This window comes from Capra hircus, chromosome 19, assembly GCF_001704415.2.
Source record: "Capra hircus breed San Clemente chromosome 19, ASM170441v1, whole genome shotgun sequence".
Taxonomy (NCBI): domain Eukaryota; kingdom Metazoa; phylum Chordata; class Mammalia; order Artiodactyla; family Bovidae; genus Capra; species Capra hircus.
In genome coordinates this window covers 39,915,320-39,936,987 of record NC_030826.1, presented here as the reverse complement: position 1 = coordinate 39,936,987, position 21,668 = coordinate 39,915,320, and the positions used below count along the sequence as shown (strand labels likewise).

General features: G+C 51.0%; 1 protein-coding gene and 1 long non-coding RNA gene across 2 annotated transcripts; both read right to left on the bottom strand.

Annotated features, from left to right (window-relative positions):
• LOC108638224 lies at positions 246-3,088 on the bottom strand. The gene is made up of 3 exons (XR_001919653.1): positions 3,007-3,088; positions 1,605-1,725; positions 246-1,291 (listed from the first exon to the last, which is right to left on the bottom strand). It is a non-coding gene; the product is annotated as an uncharacterized LOC108638224 (long non-coding RNA).
• LRRC3C (leucine rich repeat containing 3C) lies at positions 13,945-16,432 on the bottom strand. Its single transcript, XM_018064059.1, has 3 exons — positions 16,396-16,432; positions 15,906-15,909; positions 13,945-14,746 (listed from the first exon to the last, which is right to left on the bottom strand). The coding sequence occupies exons 1-3, from the start codon at positions 16,409-16,411 to the stop codon at positions 13,945-13,947; spliced, it is 822 nt and encodes a 273-aa protein (XP_017919548.1). The 5' UTR covers positions 16,412-16,432.

The window sequence follows — 21,668 nt, the reverse complement described above, 5'->3', positions numbered from 1 at the left end:
GGAGATATGAGACACAGGTTCAATTCCTGGGAAGATCCCCAGGAGGAGGAAATGGCAACCCACTCCAGTATTCTTGTGTGGAGAATCCCATGGACAGAGGAGCCTGGTAGGCTACAGTCCATAGCATTGCAAAGAGTTGGACATGACTGAAGCCACTTAGCACACGTATGTAGGCCAGATCCCATGGACTGTGTAGCTTGCCAGGATCCTCTGTCCTCCATTATTCCCAGAGTCTGCTCAAATTCATATCCATTAAGTCTGTGATGCTATCTAACCATCTTATCCTCTGCTACCCTCTTCTCCAGATTGAAGGCAAAAGGAGGAGGATTTGGGAAGGTTGGAGCATTTAGGGGAAGTGACCCCCTGTCCAGACATGCTTCTAGACCTTTGCTGAGTAAAAGGAGGTGGACTAGCTAGGGATGAAGACAGGCCAGAGTGATGGAGGAGCAGAAAGAATGAGCCCCTAAGGCATCGTGTTTTATATTTCTCCTGGGAGGTTGGAAGTTTTGGGGTGCAGATTTCAGATTGTGAGATGAATGAAATAAAACCCCAGACTCTTTTCTTACCCCTTAAAAACCTTTAAGTTTTCTTCCCAAATTCCCAAATTGGCTTTGGAGCCCAAAACATCTCCCAAATTCTGGCTGAGCAGACACTGGTCAATGGCCTGTGATACTTACTCAAATCAGAGTTACGCTGAAGAACTGAAGAAACGCATCAAACTCAGTGTCCAACTTTAAGGTGCCAGCCCTCGCTGCCCCCAGCCCTCTGCTGCCAGGTTCCCTAACTGTCAGGCTAAAGATGCAGCTCCATCAAGGGCTGGAACTCCATCCATTCCCTGGCTGATGAAAGAGAAGCTTTCCTCCTCAGTTGTGATTCCTAGGCTCTCCAGATGGGACAGAGTCTCCAGAGCCTGGTTAAAGAGACTGAGTCCAAGGTGGAGCCTTTGAAACTCTGCTTCCAGGAAAACTTGGAGGCGAAGCTCCTCTCCATTTCTCCAGCTTCCTCAGTCTGTGCCAAGCGCTACTCTGCTTTCCCCTGTTCCAACTGGGAAAAGCCAGGTGTTGTTGGCCACACCTGAAAGATAGCAAGGATGGCACGGAGGACACAGAGTGGTGACGAGGCCCGGGCTCCTGGGTAGAGAGGGGTCCATCCCTTTGTATGTCAAGGTTGCAGAGTTAACCAGGGCTGGGTGACTTTCAGCTCCTCACCCTAAAAGCCCCTGGGCAGCTTGAAGTGAAGACAGAAGAGCACGGCCTCCCACCAGAAGAATTTGTTCCAGGATGGTCACCACCTGCATGGTAGAGAATAAACATCACAAGGTGCTTTGCATTTGGGGACCTACCAACTTCAGAGACGGTCTGCAGTAAAATTTTAAATTTCAGTCCCTGCCCCTTCCTTGACCCCTTCTACCCAATTGTGCCATATCACAGAAGAAATGGGCATGCGTTAAGAATCTGGAGATGGGAGATCTGTAGAGAGCTCTGCCAAGGGCCTGCTGTGTGGCCCGGGAGAAGTACCCTCTGCTCTCTGGTCCAGAGTGCTCATCATGAGAGAGGGGGTGGAATTGGGTGCGCTCCCACATCCTTTCTAGTATTCAAGTTTACCTTTGTTGTCATCCCTGACATCCACTGTGCAATCCTCAGATCCTCACCAACTCTGCCTGTTGAAGAAGGAAGACTTTCTCCATGGACATGGCCAGCAGCTGCTGCTGCTCCTGGCTCAGCTCTGCAGAGGGTACAGGAGAGGTGATGGCATGAGGGACAGGGCCATGCTCTCTCCCTCTCTGGTGGGCAGGGGATTGTAAGGCAGCTCTGGGAGTTGGGGCTTGCATGCGTGTGTGTTTGTTGGGGGTGCCGCAGATTCACTCCCCTCCAGGAGAGGATAAGAGAAGATTCTTAAAAGGATATGTTCCCCTCTCCATTGGGAAAAATGAGTGGGAGTAGGGGGTGGGGTAGGAAGACTTGCACCTCTTATTTTTCTTTGGAGGGGACAACTGGAACTTGGACCCTGAGTCATTCTGCTTTGTTGCTTGGTACCACAGCTGGCTGGACGGGCATGCAAGCTGTGCATGGGTCCCCTGCTTAGTTTAACACTGCTGTTGTTAAGTTAGGGCTTCCCTGTTGGCTCTGCGGTAAAGAATCTGCCTGCCAATGGCTTTGACCCCTGGGCTGGGAAGATCCTCTGGAGAAGGAAATGGCAACTCATTCCAGTATTCTTGCCTGGGAAGTCCCATTGTCAGAAGAGCCTGCTGGGCTACAGTCCATGGGGTCCTAAAGAGTTGGATACGACTTAGTGACTAAAAGGACAACAGTTGTCATCTTAAATAATAACCCAATAAAATTTTAACATATTTCTCGTTTTGCACTGGGACTCATAAATTATTTTTCAGGTTCTCCTTCTTGGAACCACTGGGCCGAGTCCAGCAGGGCCGTCAACCACATCACTAACTCACCCTACTCCCACTCCTGACCCTTACCGCCCAGAGCCTCCACAGGGAGAGGATGTATTCAGCCAGTATGGGGCTGAGTTTGCCAGAAGTCTCCTACAGTCATTTGAGGACTGGGTCCCCGGGCCTGCCCCTCGGACTCCTAGAACTTCTGGCTTGTTAAGATCCAAGCCCCCCTCACCCATATGGCAGAGAGGTGAGAACTAGTCAGCTAGATATTCCCGTAGTTACGAGAGACGGAGTTCTGTGAGGGAGAAACAGGTCTCCCCACTGAGAGGGAGGGTTCCCTCGGGGCAGGAGTCGAATCTCCACCTTAGCATAAAGAAGCCTCCCTTGAATTGGATGTGCTTGCCGAGATCTCTCGGAGGAGGCCAGTCCCGCCCAATCCGACCTGCGTCTGGCCCCTGCTGTCCCTAGCCCCAACCCAGGCCGCCCACAACTGCCCCAAGCTGCGTTAAGCCCCGCCCTCATTCCGTTGTCCCGCCCCACCACCTGGGCCCGCCCTCAGCGCCTAAGGTCTAGCCATCACCAGCACCCCAACTCCGCGCTCAGAGACCAACCTGGCCCCCAGCCGTTTTAAGCCCCGCGGTCCTGCAGTCACCACTGCAGCGTGCTCCGGAGCTCCTGTGTCGCCCCACCCCAAGCCTCCCGCAATCCTGCCCACTCCGTCTCGACCCCGGCCCCCGCCCCCGCCCCCGCGAGGCCCGGCCCCGCCCCCGCCCCCCCCGCCCCCGCGAGGCCCGGCCCCGCCCCCGCGAGGCCCGGCCCCGCCCCCGCGAGGCCCGGCCCCGCCCCCGCGAGGCCCGGCCGCTGCGCCAGCAGCCACTAGTCCACCTTAGCCTGTAGCTCCCGAAACCCCGTGGGCCCTCCAGGGAACGGCTGAGGCCCAGACAGAGCTTTGAGTACAGGACAGCAGTGACCAGAACCCTACCCTGTGTTAACTTCCATGTAACTTCATCCAGGGACGGCGGAGCCTGGTGGGCTGCCGTCTATGGGGTCTCACAGAGTCGGACACGACTGAAGCGACTTAGCAGCAGCAGCAGTAGCAACATCACCCGAAAGGCCTGCCACTCACAGGCACTTGAGTGCGGGCTTTGGTGTTCTGGTCCTCCCTCAAGAAGCCCTCCCCAGGGAAAGAGGATCACATCAGGGCCTGTTGTGGGGTGACGGAGGAGCTCAGCTCCTTACAGTATTTTTCGATGGGCGTTGAGGATTCTGCCGAGGGGAAAGGAACATTACAGGCAACTGCAACAGAAGCAGGACTGAGAGCCCTAAGGGTAGAGGCGTCCTCCTGCCCCGAGGTGCAACCCAGCCTCATCCTGCCTGGCAGAGTGATGGTGGAGTCTGGGCACAGGAAGAGGATGCACTTAAAGGCCCAAGAAACCCGTGGCTGGGATTCCTGACATCACTACATCCTGTCAAAGTCTGCGCGACCCCTCTGCATCCCAGCCACCATCACCCCAAGGGACTCTGGGAATGAGGTCCTCACTTGAGCAATTTCTTTCCTTTCGGGAAAAGGGGGGTCTTTGTGTCCCTCTCGCCTTCTAAGACCTTGTCCACCTTTTCCCAGCCTCGACCATATTATGCGGTGGGAGGGAAGAAGAGTCCTTCAGTTTCTCTCACCTTCAGAGGGGAACAACATCAGGTTCTGGTCCTTGAATAGGAACATGTCTGTGGGGGTCAGAAATGGGGCACTGACTCCCTGCCTCCATCTTGCCTTCTCTGGCCCGGTCTCCTCACTGCATATACCCACATAGTGTGGTCTCGGAGAGGGAAGGAGTGGTGTGAGGTGTATGCTTTAGGGAGCTGCGCAGAAAGGGTTGGAAGGGGCTAAGAAGGGGGTCTAGGGTCATCAGTTAGTTTGGGGAGCAGAATTTAAAGAGGAATGGAAGACCTCCACTGCCCAGATTTCAGCCATGAGGCTGGGGGACCAGCCCTGAGGGAACTGCCTCCCCTCCTCTCCTCCGTGTTCACCCAGGTTCCACCTGGCACACTCCCCACCCCCTTCCCCCTAATGACTACTGCTTGGGGCAGGCTGATGGTGGTGATGGGACTGAGAGAGCCCTGGGGAGAGACAGGCCATTAAGGGGCAGGTGGCGCAGGGGGGAACATGGGAGAGAAATGAAGACAGGGGAACCTGGCAGATGGGGTGAGAACTCTGGCAGGAGGTGGAGCTGTGAGGGGAAAGTACCGGTTGGTGTCTCAAAGCCTGGGTTTTGCTCACAGATTCCTCACCGAGAAGGTGGTGACCCACTGGATTTTTCCCAGGTAGTTTCTTAAACACATGAAATGGGGACTGCAGCAGCAATGTAGCCTCACCTCACAGGATTCCTGTGAGATAATAGATGGAAAAGTCCTTAGAAAAGAGAAGAAAAGAGCAGGGGAAACTTCCTGGTGGCCCAGTGGTTAAGAATCTGCCTTGAAATGAAGGTGACTCTGGTTCCATCCTTGGTTGGGGAACTAAGATCCTACCTGCCACAGAGCAACAAAGCCCAAGCGCTCAACTACTGAGCCCTGTGCTCTGGAGTCGATGTGCCTCAACTAAGATCCAGTGCAGCCAAATAAATACATATTATAAAAGATGTGGTATTATGAAAGATGCCCAGCAGCAGTGAGGAGGCGGATGGAGCTAGCCCTCCTGTCTGGCTCCCTTCAGCATCTCACAGCCTCGGTCACCATGTACAGACAGGTTCTCCCCATGCTCCTGAAGCTTCTTCAGCTTCGTGCGCTGGGTGGGGTGGAGCTGGCTCTGAGCGGGTGGAGCTCTCTTCCTGTCCACGTCCAGCTCTCTCAGTGGCACCCCTGGGTCCACCCTTCCCTCAACCCATTCCCTTGGAAGGGAGTGTGTTTATCATAGAGGGACAGGGGCCCCGTGTGTGGATTCTAGTCCTGGAAGAACCAGGACACCTCACTCTCTGTGTGACCTTGGACAACGCACCACCCTTTTCTGGGTTTTTTCTTATTGATAGTTGTGGTGCACGGGCTTCTCGTTGTGGTGGCTTCTCTTGTTGCAGAGCACGGGCTCTAGAGGACGCAGGCTTCAGTAGTCAGAGCATGCAGGCTCAGTAGTTGTGGCACATGGGCTAGTTGCTCTGTGGCCTGAGGAACCTTCCCAGATCAGGGTTGGAACCCATGTCCCTTGCATTGGCAGGTGAATTCTTAACCACTGGACCGATAAGGAAGTCCTACTAAAAGTATTTTTAAGAACTCAAAAAGCAATGCAGTAGGGCCCTGTAGTGTCATCTTTTTTCCTAAAAAAAAAAAAAAATTTATTGAAGTATAGTTGATTTACAATGTTATGTTAGCTTCTGGTGTACATCAATGATTCATATATATATACAATATATACAAACACTATATATGTGTAGGCATATATATACATTCTTTTTCATATCCTTTTCCAGTATGATTTATTACAGGATGTTGAATATAGTTCTTGTACTATACAGTAGGACCTTGCTATTTATCTGTTTTATATATAATAGTTTGCTTCTGCTAATCCCAGATTCCCAATCCATCTCTCCCCTACCCTCCTCTTCCTTGGCAACCACAGGTCTGATCTCTATGTCTCTGCGTCTGTTTTTGTTTCATAGATAGGTTCGTTTGTGTCATATTTTAGATTCCATGCATAAGTGATATCATATGGTATTCATTTTTCTTTCTGATTTTATTTAGTATGATAATCTCTAGGTCCACCGATATTTCTGCAAATGGCATCATTTCATTCAGTTCTTTTTTATGGCCGAGTAGTATCCCATTGCATCTATGTACCACATCTTTATCCGTTCTTCTGTCGATGGATGTTGAAGTTTCTATGTCTTGTCTATTGTAAATAGAGCTGCAATAAGCATTGGGGTGCAAATTACATTTTTTTTCAGATATATGCCCAGGAATGGGATTGCAGGATCATATTGCAACTCTATTTTTAGTTTTCTGAGGGACCTCTGTACTGCTCTCCATAGTGACTGCACCAGTTTATATGTGAAGAAAGAAAATGAAAGTGAAAGTCATTCAGTCATGTCCAACTCTTTGCGACCCCATGGACTAGACAGTCCATGGAATTCTGTAGGCCAGAATATTGGAGTGGGTAGCCTTTCCCTTCTCCAGGGGATCTTCCCAACCCAGGGATCGAACTGGAGTCTCCTTTACTGCAGGCAGATTCTTTACCAGCTGAGCCACCAGGGAAGCCCAGTTTACATGTAGTGTCTTCTAAATGGCCTTGTGTGGACAAAAGCTTCTTCCCACCTAAAAATGGCAAAAATGTGTAATACCAATCTCCCTGACTTTGAGTTACTTGCAAAAAAGGTCAAATTTTGGAGCATTCACTCTCAGGGATAGGGAGCAGATGATGCATTCGAGAAAGTTTCCCTTCTATCGGGGCAGAAGTATTAATGAAATGAAGATCTCTGCCCTCTCTAATAGCCTGCACTGCTTGGGGCGAGGGCATGCCCCATAGTGCCAAGCTCTTTGGCTGGCCTCTTATCTCAACCTGCCTCCCCATCTCACTGTGCAAACTCATTCCTTCTTAGGTTTTCCAGATCATTCTCAATGCTGAGGTTTTGGGTGTCGAGGGAATTTTGACATTTGTTGCTGCCTGTGACAGGGATATTCACTGGGAGCCCTACAACTGCAGCTTTGTTGATCTTGGAGTCTTTTCTTGGTTCTCCAAGACAGACACCATGCCCCTGTGATTTCCCCCACACATTCTTTGAGAGAACCTTTCCTGATGGCTTGACTTTACATGATAGGGGTCCTTAACCCCTAAAATGAATGAATAAAATGAATGAAAATTGAGGGCTGACCTCCGACGTTAGTTTTAGTGTGGGGACTTGAGTTGTTGTTTTTAACATTCTAAAAGAGGAAGATAGTGATCGTCATAAGTGCGGAAGAGAGTATTGAGATCAGCAAGAGATAAACTGGATTCGAGGGAACTGAAGCAGGCGCATCGGTGTGATGTTGACCATGGGACATTAAACAGGGGCAGAGAAGAATCATGATGTTCTGACTCAGGTGCTGGAGAGGCATCTTCACTCACGCGAAGAGCTATTCAAGGAGTGACTGGGCTCTCTGCACAGCCCCAGGGCAGATCTTGGTCCTGTGGGAGGACGGTATGAGGATACAGCGCTGGTAGAATGAGCATTTTCCAATAGTCACTCTGTGTTATTTATTATAGACAGAGCCCAGGCAAGCAGCTGGAGAAGGCATGACTGAGCGACTTCACTTTCACTTTTCACTTTCATGCATTGGAGAAGGAAATGGCAACCCACTCCAGTATTCTTGCCTGGAGAATCCCAGGGACGGAGGAGCCTGGTGGGCTGCCGTCTCTGGGGTCACACAGAGTGGGACACGACTGATGCGACTTAGCAGTAGCAGCAGGCAAGCATCAAAGACCCAGTGCAGCCAAAAAGAAATTAATTAAAAATAATACTTCAGTAATGTCTCTCCCTGCTGTCAGGCTGTTGATTTTCCCTGCTGTTGTTTTATCTGTGATGAACTCTTTTCCTGTTTCAGATAGGAATGTTTGTATGCAGGAACCTATTGTATGCAGGAAGCCATAGTTGCAGTATTACTAGAACTCTATGTAAAAAAAGATTTTCAAAAATAGGCAAAATAAATGGGTTCTCTCTGAGTGCTCCTGTGAACAAAGTGCCTGAGCCAGGGTGAGTATTTGCTTTAGATGTCCCTTCTGGGCTCACATGACCCCTGGGCACGCCTCTGTCATCACTAAGGGAAGGGAAAGTCGCTCAGTCATATCCGACTCTTTGTGACCCCATGGACCATACAGTCCATGGAATTCTCCAGGCTAGAATACTGGAGTGGGTAGCCTTTCTGTTCTAAAGGTGATCTGCCCAATCCAGGGATTGAATCCCACATTGCAGGTGGATTCTTTACCAGCTGAGCCACAAGGGAAGCCCCCTTGTCATCACTAACTGATACGCTAATTGTCATCACTGATACATAGTCAGGTCCCCAAGGGTGGGCACCATGACTTCCTTCTCTTTGTACCTGCATCAATAAATGTTTATGAAATGAGCAAGTGGACTTGTGGCATTGTCTGTGGCAGCTCAGACACCTTGCACTGTCTGCTTGGTTTTCTGCCTTCCTGGTTTGGGAAATCATTCCTCACAGGACGCTGAGGTTGCTGATAACGGAGCCTCAGAGAGATGAGGGGAAACCGTTTCTAAGTTGGAACTCCCCTTAGTCTAATGGGGGAGGGACTTGGAAGAAGGTGCCTGGTTCTCCTTTCTGGTTTTGATACTGACACCCTCTCATCACTTGGCTTTTCAAGTGGCGCTAGTGGTAAAAAAACACTTTTGCCAAAGCAGGAGACATAAGAAATGCAGGTTTAATCCCTGGTTAGGGAAGATCCTCTGGAGGAGGGCGTGGCAACCCACTCCGGTATTTTTGCCTGGAGAGTCCCATGGACAGAGGAACTTGGCAGGCTACGGTCCATAGGGCTGCAAAGAGTTGGGCACGACTGAGCGACTTAGCAGCAGCAGCAGCTGCTCATTCAGGGTTGCACTTGGTAGGTCTGCACGGGAGGCCAGGACAGGAAGGGTGGGGCTGTGCCCCACCTGCTGCTTCTTAACTGTCTCCCTCAGTTCCCATGAACTCAGTTTGTTCTCTCTCCACTTCCTTTGGTAGCTAACCAGGCGTTGTATGGGCTTTGTCTGGGGGATGTCTTGGCCTCACCAGCATCAAAGCTCTGCAAAGAGAAAAGACCCTATTTCTTCCATTAGCCTAGGGGTTCCCTGAGAGTTAGGGTCATAGCTTTCCTCCTCAGATGGGGACTCCCTGAGGGTAGCGTCTGCTTTCTCTGCTGCTCCAGGTTTTGCTCCGTAGGCAGGAAGAAGCTGGTGATGGAAAGGCTGAGTGAGGGACTCTCCTGTGCTCCCACCCCCACCCACCGCCTGCAGGCTCCAGGATGCTCCTGCTTGTGGATGACAAGCCAGGACCTGCCTTCCTGGGTTCTCGCATCAAAGCTGGACTAGGCATGTGGCTAGGCGCTCTCAGTACCTGGCAGTTTTATTCCTAGCTCCAGGACCCCTTGGAGGAGAGGTTGGTTTCAACAGAGCATGTCTCCCTTACCTCTGTACCAGGAAGAAGGGCCAGAAGCAGGGAACAAAAATGAGGCCATCCGGCTGCCATGCCAGGGCCCAGGTGGCATTTTGGAACTCTGGCTCTATGACCTCTGGTCCCTGGGAGAGGTAAGGATGGAGGTGAAACCAGGTGTACCACCACTTCCTGCCTGCTCAGAGGATACCCAGAGGCCAAGGTGCTGAGGGAAGGACTTAGGGATTCAGTGACTGTTGTCCCAGCAGGTGTTTCTCAGTCTGTGGGTGCCTCACTTTGTTCAGTCTCTTGTCATGGGTTGAGTCAAAGCTACAGTGTTTTAAAAAGTTATTCATTTATTTATTAGTTTTTGGTTTCACTGGGTCTTCACTGCTGTGTGTGGGCTTTCTTCAGTTGCCGTGTGCAGGCTTCTCGTTGCAGTGATTTCTCTAGTTGTGGACCACCGGCTCTAGGACGTGGGCTCAGTGGCTGTGGTACGTGGGTTTAGTTGCCCCACAGGACGTGGAATCTTCCCAGACCAGGGATCAAACCTGTGTCCCCTGCAATGGCAGGCAGATTCTTTTTTGGCTGCACTGGGTCTTAGTTCGTTGCAGCATGAGAAATCTCTTAGTTGTGGCATGCAGGATCTAGTTCCTCAACCAGGGATCGAACCCGGGGCCCCTGCATTAGGAGCTTGTAGGCTCAGCCACTGGACAACCAGGGAAGTCCAAAGTTACAGCATTTGATGTTCCCCTTGCACCAAGTTCTGCCTCAGAGACCCTAACTGCCCTGGGTGACAGGGCCGCTCTCTGCGGAGGAGAGCCACAGCAGCCCCCCACCTCCCCATCCCTGCCACCTCCCCAGCCTGCCCCCTGTCTTCTGCCCCACTGGTCCTCCCTCTCCTTTCCCTCCTGTCCTAGTTCCAGAGAGGGAAAGGAATTTGATCTAGAGGGGAGCCACGGCGATAACTGGTGGGATGTTTACTACCCAGAGCTCCAGGACCCTCCTGATCTGGGCTTCCCTCCTTGGATCCTTTCCCATCCTGACCTTATCTCTGGGAGCTGGAGTTAGGGGTCAGGGTAGGGGAAAACACTCTCTGAAGACCTTAAAGATGCTGTCTCTGCTGCTCAGGACAACAGGGATTTGAATGAACCTCCAGAAATAGGCACCAATGACAGGGACCCGGGGCCCCACCCATCTCCTACACTCCCACTCCCACAGGTCTCCACACTGTATTTCCCAGAACCCAGTGAGATGAGTCCTAGCTGATTCCGGAAGGGGATGGGTGAGCAGAGAGGGGGCAGATGCTGAGAGTGGTAGGGAGGGACTGACAGAGGGTTTGATAGAGATGGGGCAGGATCCTAAGGCCCAGGCCAGGATGTGGCTGGGGTGGATGGTCAAAGCCACAGCGTGAAACTCCCCACATTCAAGTTCTTTCCCCCATCCCCGAGCATCTCTGGAAGTGGAGATGGAGGCCCATGTCTCCTGAGAAAAGAAGATGGGGGCCTGTCCCAAGTTCTTGTGACGTGAGTGTAGGTTTCCTGGGTGAGGTGAGGAAGCTCAACCTTGGAGTGGTAGGGGGAGCCTCAGGGATCGAGAAAGGATCGGGCAGGACTGGAAAGGAGACAGGGAAGTCAGGATGGGTCAGAGGGACAAAGGGAGGTGATGGCTTCCTCTTTGCTGTTCGTTGAGTGGCCTCCTACTCTGCCCCAGGCTCTGCCATAAGTTAGGTGGAACCCTGGTTCAGCGTTTCTTATCTTCAGTTTTTATTGGGGCTCCCAGGAGCTTTCCCAAAGTGACTGTTTCCTCCACGGAGGCCACATGGGTGAATCATCCTCATAAGGACAAGGGACAGGGTGTGTTGGCACCTTTGGGTCCCGTGAAAAGCCTATTTTGTGATGGGGATGTCTCATACGGCCCTCTCTTTCAACCAGCTTCGTTTCTCCCTTCACACTCTGTCCAGGCATTCTTTGATTAACTGTGGGGACGTCTAGTTTCTCCCTAACCCCTACCCGGACTCCTGCTGAGAGAAGAGACAAATTGCTAAGAGAATACGGACTCCCTCTTCCCGTGCTCCCTTAGTCTGGGCTTTGCCCTTCTTTCCTCCCTGTCTTCCCTTCCTGTCCCCTCCCATCCCCTCTCCTTCCATTCCATCATCATTAATGCATAGGCCCTGGCATCCGTGGCAGATAGACTCTGGTGTCAGGAGCTGGGAGGTAGGAGAGGAGAGAGGAGCTGGCACCAGCTCAGTGGGAGCGCCCTCATCAAAGGAGTTCTCGGAGTGGAGGTGAAGGTCTCAACAGCCTCCCACTCCTCAGTGCAGGACCACACATGTTCAGTGAAATAAGAAAGAGACGAGCGACATTAATAAAGGGACTTTATTGAATTGTCCAGTGATGTTCTGGGGTGGGGATGGGAAACCTCCCCCATCCCTCTAGCTCTCTAGTGATCCATCCCCAGTTCAGGTGGAGCAGAAACTGCTTTTCTCCCAAGGGAAAGGGTTCAGGAAGCCCTTCTGTGTATAAAGGAGAGAGCATAGAGCTAGGGAATCTCCGAAACAGGAAGCAGAGGACCCTAAGCCAGGGGATCCACAGTAGAGGGTAGAGGGAGAGAAGCCTGGGTCTGAGAGAGAGAGAGAGAGAAAGAGAGAGAGGTGGGTGCAGCTTTTCAGCAGAGGCAGAGGGAGAAGGAGAGGAGGAGCCTGCAGGGCCCCTTCTGGCCTCACCGCCAGCTGGGTCCCTCTGTCTCCTCGCCTTCCTATATAACCTCTTCTCCAGCCCCCAGGTAAGTCTTGCCGCTGCCCAGACATTCCAAGTTGTTTTGCATCTTCTTTGCCTTGGGACCGTCCCCTTTCTGCCAAAGCCCTCCTCATTCTTGAAGAGTGAGTTCAAACGTCCATTCAGTGCCGGCTTTGAGATCACCTCCGCCACTCTCCACAGCTGCCTGCTCCTGCCTCCGAGGTGGCACACGTGGCCATTTGCCACCGTTCTCTGCTTCGTCACTCCCCCATCTCTGTGGACTCGGAAGCTCTGGGTCTCCGACTAGCACAGTCCAGGCCCAGTGAAAGCGAAAGTCGGTCAGTCGTGTCCGACTCTTTGTGACCCCATGGACTGTACAGTCCACAGAATTTTCCAGGCCAGAATACTGAAGTGGGTAGCCTGTCCCTTCTCCAGGGGATCTTCCCGACCCAGGAATTGAACTGGGGTTTTCTGCATTTCAGGCAGATTCTTTAGCAGCAGTGAGTGAGTGAGTGAAAGTTGCTCAGTCGTGTCCGACTCTTTGCAACCCCATGGCTCTCCTCTGTCCGTGGGATTCTCCAGGCAAGAATACTGGAGTGGTTTGCCACTCCCTTCTCCAGGGGATATTACCAAACCGGGGATCGAACCCAGCTCTCCTGTTTTATCTTCTTTTAGTTTTGCTTCCTTTTGGTCTTTACCCTACTGGGGTCTTTGGGAACTGTGCATATATGTAATACCAGCATCTACCATACCTCTTCATTTTAGCTTAGGCTGGATTTGAACAGCCAAAACAGGAAAACATTTAAGGAGACCTGAGACTCTCATAGAGAAATAAATTAGAGCTGCTGTTTCTTTTAGCTTTGCTTTCCTGTTCTTTATTATTTATTTTTTAAAAACTGTAATCTCTTCTTTTATTAACCTTCATCATTTCATATTGCAAGAAAGTGAAATCACTAAAAGCAGATAAACTTATGAACCTGCTGAGTGTGAAGAGAAAAGGCCATGGTATAGGTGAATGGATTAGCAGGGAGACACCTAACGCTAGGGGTTTACAGTTGGTAGAAACTCAGGCTTTGTTGTACAATAAGTATCATTATGTGTTACACAATGACTGGGTACTGATTGCTTGCAGTGACACAGCATAAGCAGCCCTTCAAAATCAAGTATAAATATAGCAAGGGAAAAAGCAATATGGAAAAATTCAGGAATGTCCAACTATTCCTATGTCTTGGGTGAAACTCTACTGAGTTGGTTTTCTCAGTAAGAGTTGTTGGGTTCCCCAACAAAATGTGAAAACAGGAGAATTTTAGAAAGTAGCAATTTTAAAGAAATGAGTGCTATGCAAAATGCATTGCAGTCCTTCATTAGATAGTTCATGAGTATGAAAAAAAGAATCCTAGACTGTTAATTAATTCATAATTCTGGAAAATATTTTCCCATGCAGTGAATCTATAACAATAAAGGTTACACAGTCTCTCTCCCTCACTCTCCTTATGAGAGAGGTACCAAAAGTAGGCGCTCAAACCCCCAGGCGCTGAAGATGGTGTTGGTGGACTGAGAGATATCAGGTGTTTCAGAGAGACAGAGGAGGAAGGGGGTGGAATTGGGGGATGGGAAGGGGCTGCAGGGGAGGCAGAGGGGGTCAGAGGAGAGGAGCTGGTATGGAGAGGGGAGCCGGGAGTGGGCCCAGAGAAGTGTCCCTGGTCGTCAGACCATTGTGCTGAGGGTGGAGGAATCCTCAGAGCGCACAGGCAGCACTTGGGCCTGCTTGAGGGGACGTCGGGTCTCGTCCCGGTTCTGCCACACGTAGTGGGCCAGATAAGCCACCACCAGAACCAGCCAGCCCCCCATGGTGACCAGCAGGGCCACGTCAGTGCTGCGCCGGGCCCCGCCCCGCCCTGTCCCACACAACTCTTCCTCCCCGACCAGTGGCAGGAACTTCTGCCCCACAAGGTCCGGTCGGGCTTCTGGGCCACACACAATGCCCGTCCCAGTGCCTGGGGCCAGCCTCACCCGACGGAGCACCTCCTGGAGGGCACAGTCACAGCGCCATGGGTTGGCAGACAGGTTCACTTGGATCTTTAGCCCCATGAAAGCCTCCACGGGCACCGAGGCCAGCTGGTTGGCAGAGAGGTCGAGGTGGCGCAGTGTGCCCGCCAGGCCCTGGAAAGCAGCCCCTGAGAGGTGGGCAAGGATGTTATGGGACAGATCCAGCTCCTCCAGGACAGGCAGGTGCCGGAAGGCACCAGCTGGCACCGACACCAGCCGGTTGGCATCCAGGTAGAGCTTGCGGGTGTCGTTGGGGATGCTGGTGGGCACGATGCTCAGACCCGCCTGGCTGCAGCGGAAGGTCCTCTCCCCAGCTTCCTCTGCTGCATAGCAGCCCTGGGGAACCCCCTGGGGGCTGGGCACGGTCCCCCCTGCGTCTATCACCAGCAGCAGGGACAGGAGGTGACTGGCTGGCGGGAACATGGCCACAGATTGGCATAGTCCTGGACTGGAGTAGAATCTGGGGAAGGAAAAGTTCCAGAAAGGAAGAGTGAGTTGAGAGAATTCTGTTCCTTGTGGCCAGTGTTCTCTTCCTGAAGTCCGCCTCTGGATTCTCTTTGGGCTAGGGCCTCTCCTTTGGGAGTTCCCTCCGGCCTCTCTCTCTCTTTAGCCACTAAGTCATGTCCGACTCTTGCGACCCCGCGGACTGCAGCCTGCCAGGCTCCTCTGTCCATGGGATTCTCCAGGCAAGAATACTGGAGTGGGTTGCCATTTCCTTCTCCCCCTCAGAGAGAGGTGGGTGGCTGGGTGGCTCTTTTGCTTCCTTGGAGTCTAAGACTCCTTACTGGGCCCTCGGGGTAGACAGTCTCCTGGGCCTGAGACTCTTCTAAGTTCACTTTGATTCTGGAGGGCTAATCTAGGAAGTCTTTCTGCCCAAGGCTCTGTTGGTCATTCTGGGTCTGGGGGCTCCTAAGCATCTGCTTCTGCTCATGTACTGTTCTCCTTCCACTGGAATAAAGGACCTGGGTGGCTGCCAGGTAGGCCAGGTAGGCACCAGAGAGCACTCGTGTGAAGGAGACAAGGAGGACGGATCAGTAATAGGACTTTATGGTATATAGCCAGGCTGAGTGACTCAGGCCCCCAACTTCTGTGCCCGTTCACCCCCTTTCCTGGAGCGTCCACCCCTCGACCCATCCCAGCTCTGTCCTCTCCACCCCACTCTTCCTCCCTGTCCTCTCCCCCCTCGTCTTCCCAGCCTCTCACCCTGTTGCTGGGAGAGCCTTCTCCTGTGCTGCCCTCCCGACTCTGGAGACCCACTTCCTCCTCCGGAGCCCTGCTCCTGTAGCTGCTGGAAGCTGGGGGCTGGGGCCCAGGAGTGTTGGGTTTCCTGGCATGTGACTCCAGGCCCCAGGTGTCAGATACCTGAGCCCTGGTCTGGCCAGGCGATGCCCAGAGAGGGTAGATCCTGGACCCTGATGAGCCCTGTCATGGGAAGACCAGGCCCCAATTCCATTCCCTGCCTCAGGCTCCCTTTCCAAGGCCTTGACATTGCCAGCCTCCATCCTTCCTCTCTCTGCTGGGGCTGAGACTCTGCCTCCTAGAACCTCTGCCTTCTGCCCAGAGCTTGGCTCAGTAGGAGGATCCCTGCTTGGCAGGCCTGGAGGGGGGCCTCATTTCACACCACTGCCTTCAGCAACCCGTCCCCTCTCCTACTGTGCACACCTTCTTCCATGGTAAATAAGCTTCCTTCACCCTTTTTCTTGGAAAACTTGTCTCTCTTGGGAGGACCTCATCTTCTGGCTCCCTGAAGGGTGTCCAGCCTCCTTGCCAGGCAGGGGGCACTGTGTTAGTTCTCTGCACTGTTGGCAGATGGCCCCTTAAGGAGCAGGAGGGGGTTCTTCAAGGTTTCTGAAGTTCCATGTGGTCATCTAGAAGTTTTTTCACTGGTTTTCCGTTCTGGATTGGAGCTGACTCATGTTCTCTTAGTTTGCTGGGGCCTTGAGCTCCCAAGTTGGTACCTTTAACTCTCCCTCATGCCTAGGAGCTGGGGAGAGCTTGGACGACTTTTTCCCCAGGGTCTCTTGATCCTGACCATCATTTACAGCCACACTGCCCCATCACGCCACCGTCTCCTAATGAAAGGGAAGGGAACAGAAGAGTGGGTGTCACAGAGAGCTGAGGTCATATGCTGTGGAGACCTTTCTGGGAAGGAGAACCTTGCCCGATTTTCTAAGAGACTACAGCTGAACAGCAGTGGACACAGAACTGCAGGCTTCAGTGCAAAATGAAGACGTGGGGTCCTTTGTTCAGAGATTGAGAATTTCAAGATGGCAACAGCAGTAGGTTGTAAAACCAAGTGCAGGGCCCTTCTGAATGGAAGGCATGGGGCCCTATACAGGTTGCAGGTCCCTGAGCCTGGCCCTGTGCGTGACCTTGAATGAGCATTTTCAGACAGGTAATGGAAGTCAGAATCAGAGACTAGGATATGGGATGATGTTATCACTGAGGGTGTGCTCACCACTGACTCATTCCAGTGACATTAACAGGGTCATTTCTCAGACTGCAGATTGTCCACTGAATCCAATAAGACACATTTTCTACACTTGGGCAGAAGTGGACATTTTGTCTGTGGGTTGCCTGTTCGTTAGGCCAGACACTCTGCTACTGAATACTTGGGGGTTCACTTTGGGATTGGGGATGAGTGTGGAAGAGGAAGCACGTGGAACCCTACTCCCATCCCCACCCCACTGCTGTTTGTCACACCAGGTGGGGGCTTTAGCTAAGGCACAAGAGGGGATCCTGGATGTGGATGGAGAGAGTTATCTCCTTCAACTTGGGTGGCTGCCAGGTAAGAGTGGGACTGGGGTGTCTGGCATGGCAGCTGTCAGAGAAGCAGGAAGTCTGTGCACCCAGGAGGGTCTGGCTGGCTCATGACATCATTCACTGAGGGTGATTGAATGTGGTGCTCAGTAGAGATGAGAAAACAGAGAGGAAGGAGGAACAATGCTCAGAATGGCGCACAGTACAGTCTGAGTGTGAACGAGGCTGAAGCAGAAGTTCTTCTCCACTGTTTATTCATTTATTCATTTGTTCATTCAGTGAAGATATCCTGTGAGTCCCATGTTGTAAGTAGTGCTGTGCTCAAGATTTAGCCCCTGTTCTTTTAAGTTTCTTCTTCTTCTTTTTTTTTTTTTTTTTGATGTGGACCATTTTTAAAGTCTTTATTGAATTCGTTACAATATTGCTTCTAGTTAATTTTTTTCTTATGTTTTAGTTTTTGGCTATGAGGCATGTGGGATCTTTACTCCCCGAACCAGGGAGCAAACTCACTCCCTCCCTGCATTGGAAGGTGAAGTCTTAATCACTGAACTGCCAGGGAAGTCCCCAGCCCCTGTTTTGAAGGTCTTAGATAGCAGTGGTTAGCCCAGTGTTTCACCCAGTCTGCCCATTAGAATCACTCTGGGGAGTTTCTAAAATTAGTTATGCTTGGGTGTACCTGGACCAATTAAAATCTCTGTGGATGGGGTGTAGGCACTGGTATTTTTCAAAATGCTCCCCAGGTATTTCTAATGTTCAGTCTGAGTTAAGAACTGCCGGTCTGGAGGGAGACACGGACATGTTGACACACGTCTGCACAATGCCTTTAACGTGATGTCTGCCAGATGATGTGTGAAGCCAAGAGAGAGGTTAAGTCACCGTGGCAGAATCTGCTGGTGCTCTAGGGGAGGCAACAGTTTTCCCCTGCCCAATTAGGGCTTTTCAGCTGGGCCTGAGAATTGAAGTGACATAAGCAGCTTAACAGGAAGAAAGCATAGACAATTTTATGGATGAGGAGGGGTAAACTTGGAATTTGGGATTAACAGATACATACCACTATATACAAAAAAGATAAATGACAAGGTCCTACTGTAGAGCATAGGGAGCTGTATTCAATATATTGCAATGAACCTGAAAAAAAATACATACATATATGGGTGTGTGTGTGTGTTTGTGTGTGTGTATAACTGATTCACTTTGCTGTGCAACTGAAACATTATAAATCAACTATACTTCAGTGGGAATTCCCTGGCAGTCCAGAGGTTAGGACTCCACACTTCCACTGCAGGGGTCCTGGGTTTGATCCCTGGTCAGGGAACTAAGATCTTGGAAAGCACGTAGCACAGCCAAAAAGAAAAACCCCAACTATACTTCAATTAAAAAAAAGTTAAAAACAAATTTAGATTAATGACATGTGAACCTTCACAAGGAAATGAAGACCCAGAAGAGTGGCAAAACATTAATACTTTTATTCTGGGTTGAATCAAGAGAAGCAATTGTGGAGAAGTGACTGAAATATATGGGGAGCCTAGAGGAAGATAGAAATTATTTTCACAAAGTCTGTTTGTACAGAATTCTCTTGGCTTTGACTCCCCATTGAAGAATCTTTTCTTCTGATTATAGGGAGGGTATCTTTCACGTGGGGAGTTTGCTCTCCTGTTTTCTGGAAGAAGAGCTTCTCTGGTGACTCAGATGGTAAAGAATCTGCCTGCAATGCAGGAGACCCAGGTTTGATCCCTGAATAAAAGTATTAATGTTTTGCCTCTTATCTGGGTTGGAAAGATCCCCTGGAGAAGGGAATGGCAACTTACTCCAGTATTCTCACCTGGAGAATTCCATGGACAGAGGAGCTTGGCGGGCTATAGTCCATGGGGTCGCAAACGGTTGGACATTACTGAGCGATGAACACTTTCACTTTCTTTTCTGGAAGAAAAGAGATTAGAATGCCCTTCTTGCATCTGCTCAAAATAATCCTTAGGCCCATGTGACATATTTTGGGGTGGTGTATTCTGCCACCCTTCAGCATCCGTTCCTAAGCTCCTCCGTTTATAGCACACACTGATTTGGGAGGAGCAATCTTGGCAGCTGGGTGTGGCTCACTGTGGCCAATGACATCTAAGCTGAAGTTGACTGAGAGGTTTCTAGGACAATCTTTGATTTGCTCATAAAAAGAGGATGGATTGAACTCTCCCCTTTCCTCTACAGCTTTCTTCAGGCATTGGACATGAAGAGTCAACTACAGCCATATTTTGACCTTGAGGCAGCAAAGCAGAAAGGAAAGGTCAAGAATATCACTGAGACCTGGCCTGGATATGGCTAAGCCGCTCAGCCAACACCAGCAACTGCCTACTTCTGGACTCATTATGTGAGAAAGATAACTCCTGCTTCAGTGCTTCTTAACTTAGCTGCACATTAGAACATGGGAGGTTTTGAGAATTACAGATGCCTGGGTCCATCTCAAAGATTCTAATTAAATTGATCTGGCATGTGTACAGTGATGGGGACTTTTTAAAGTTCCTTAGGTGACTTTTAAATATTTTTCATTTAAAAATATTTTTGGCCATGCCTCATGGCACAAAAAACCTTAGTTTCCCAACCAGGGATCAAATCTGCATTCACTGCACTGGAAGCACAGAGTCTTAACCATTGGACCACCAGGGAAGTTCCTCTTGAGGTGATTCTGATGGCAACCCAGGGTCAGAATCATTCCTTTGCTTGGGTTTTCTGTTGCTTCTAACTGAGAGCATTCTTACCTGATACACTAGCTTTTCCAAGATCTCAGGGAAGGCTTTACCAGGGAGAGACATTTGAGTTGGGTTTTAAGGCTGAGTTCATCAGGCGGAGAAACAGTATATGCAGGAAGAAGGGAGCATCAGAAGGCTTGGCTTCTAGATGTAGAGCTGAAGGGGTGGTGGCAAAGGCTGCAGTTAAAGTGGAAAAGGTCGAGATCCTGGGGCCTAGTATACAAGGCAAGAATTAGGACTTGTTTCCATGGCTGATGGATGGAAGGGCATTAAAATTAGCTTTGAATGTGGCTCATGCCGCTGGCCGAGTGGAAGATGTATTGGTGAATGAGAGACCAGCTACTATACCAGTCCAGGAGGGAAGTGATGAGGGATGGGTGACTGAAGGAGCTATGACTGGAGGAGCTCAAGGTCATCAGACATTTGTGCCAGTGGGCACATCCTTCCCTGATTCCCCTGGGTCTTTGGTTCTCTGGACTCCTGGCCTCTGAAACCCCTTCCAGCCTGATGTATCTGTGATGATGCGGCAGGGAAGAGACTGAGGCACGGCAGGCCTTGGCTCCCAAGTTCAGGGCCCTGGAAAGTAGGCCCTGAAGGCTCCCACCCTCCGTGGCCTGAGTCACAACTCTTCCCTCCAACGACAGTAACTCCACGCCCCAGAGATGTGACTTTGGAGGAAGGAAGTTGAGCAGTCCTCTAGGGCCCTCCCTGCCTGATATAGAAAGCACCCCTCAGGCTCAGCCTGGGTAGAGAGGGAAAATGGAAAGGAAAGGAGGAGAGCTGTCTCCTTGACCCAGCATATCAACCAGGGACCCATCTAACACCAGTCTCTTGGGCAGTTTGGGCTTTGGGGGCAACAAAGTCCTCTGCTCTTTTGTGGAAACTGACAAGGGTGTACATGCCTCACGCTCCCGTCCTCAGATGTACTCTCTCCTTAGTTCGACCCACACCTGCTGGGCCTCTTAGGCACTGGGGATGCAGAGAGAACAGCCTTCAGACAATGGGTGTGTGCACAAATTTGGCCTCTTGATGGCCTAGGGATGGGCTGTAGCTGAGGCGTCTGCAGGCGTCAGAGAAGTGGAGAGGATGAAGCGGCGGGTTCTGTTTGGACAGTCTCCTTCACAGAGAAGGAGACAGGTGAGGGGTGGCTTTCTGGGACAAATAGGAGTCTACCAGCAGCACAAAGGCATTGTAGGCTGAGACAAGAGCAAGAGAGAGCCTGGTGTGGTTAGGGGAGAGCGGTTAGGGGCTTGATACATCAGTAGTTTGGGAGGTGTGCATCTCAGCTAACATTTCCTGAGAACCTATTATATACAGGAAATGCAAACATGAGTAAGAAATACAGAGCAAGCAGCCTCCAGGGGCAGTGGATGTGTAACATAACTACAGCACTCCCAGTGCAGGAGAGAAGTCTTTATAAAGCACTGATGCAAACATGAGGGACACATGGTTGCAGGAGTGTGTGTGGCCAGGATTGAATTTTGGGAGAAATGCCATTTCCTAGCGGTATGACTCGGAGAAGGCAATGGCACCCCACTCCAGTACTCTTGCCTGGAAAATCCTGAGATTTTCCAGGGGTCGCTGGGGTCGCTAAGAATCAGACACGACTGAGCGACTTCCCTTTCACTTTTCACTTTCATGCATTGGAGAAGGAAATGGCACCCCACTCCAGTGTTCTTGCCTGGAGAATCCTGGGAACGGGGGAGCCTGGTGGGCTTCCGTCTATGGGGTCGCACAGAGTCGGACACGACAGAAGCGACTTAGCAGCAGCAGCAGCAGCAGCAGCAGCGGTATGACTTTCGGCAAAATATTTAAACTCTTCCTACGGCAGTTATATAATTTGCAAAGTGGAGATAATAAAAATACCTACTGGGGCTTCCC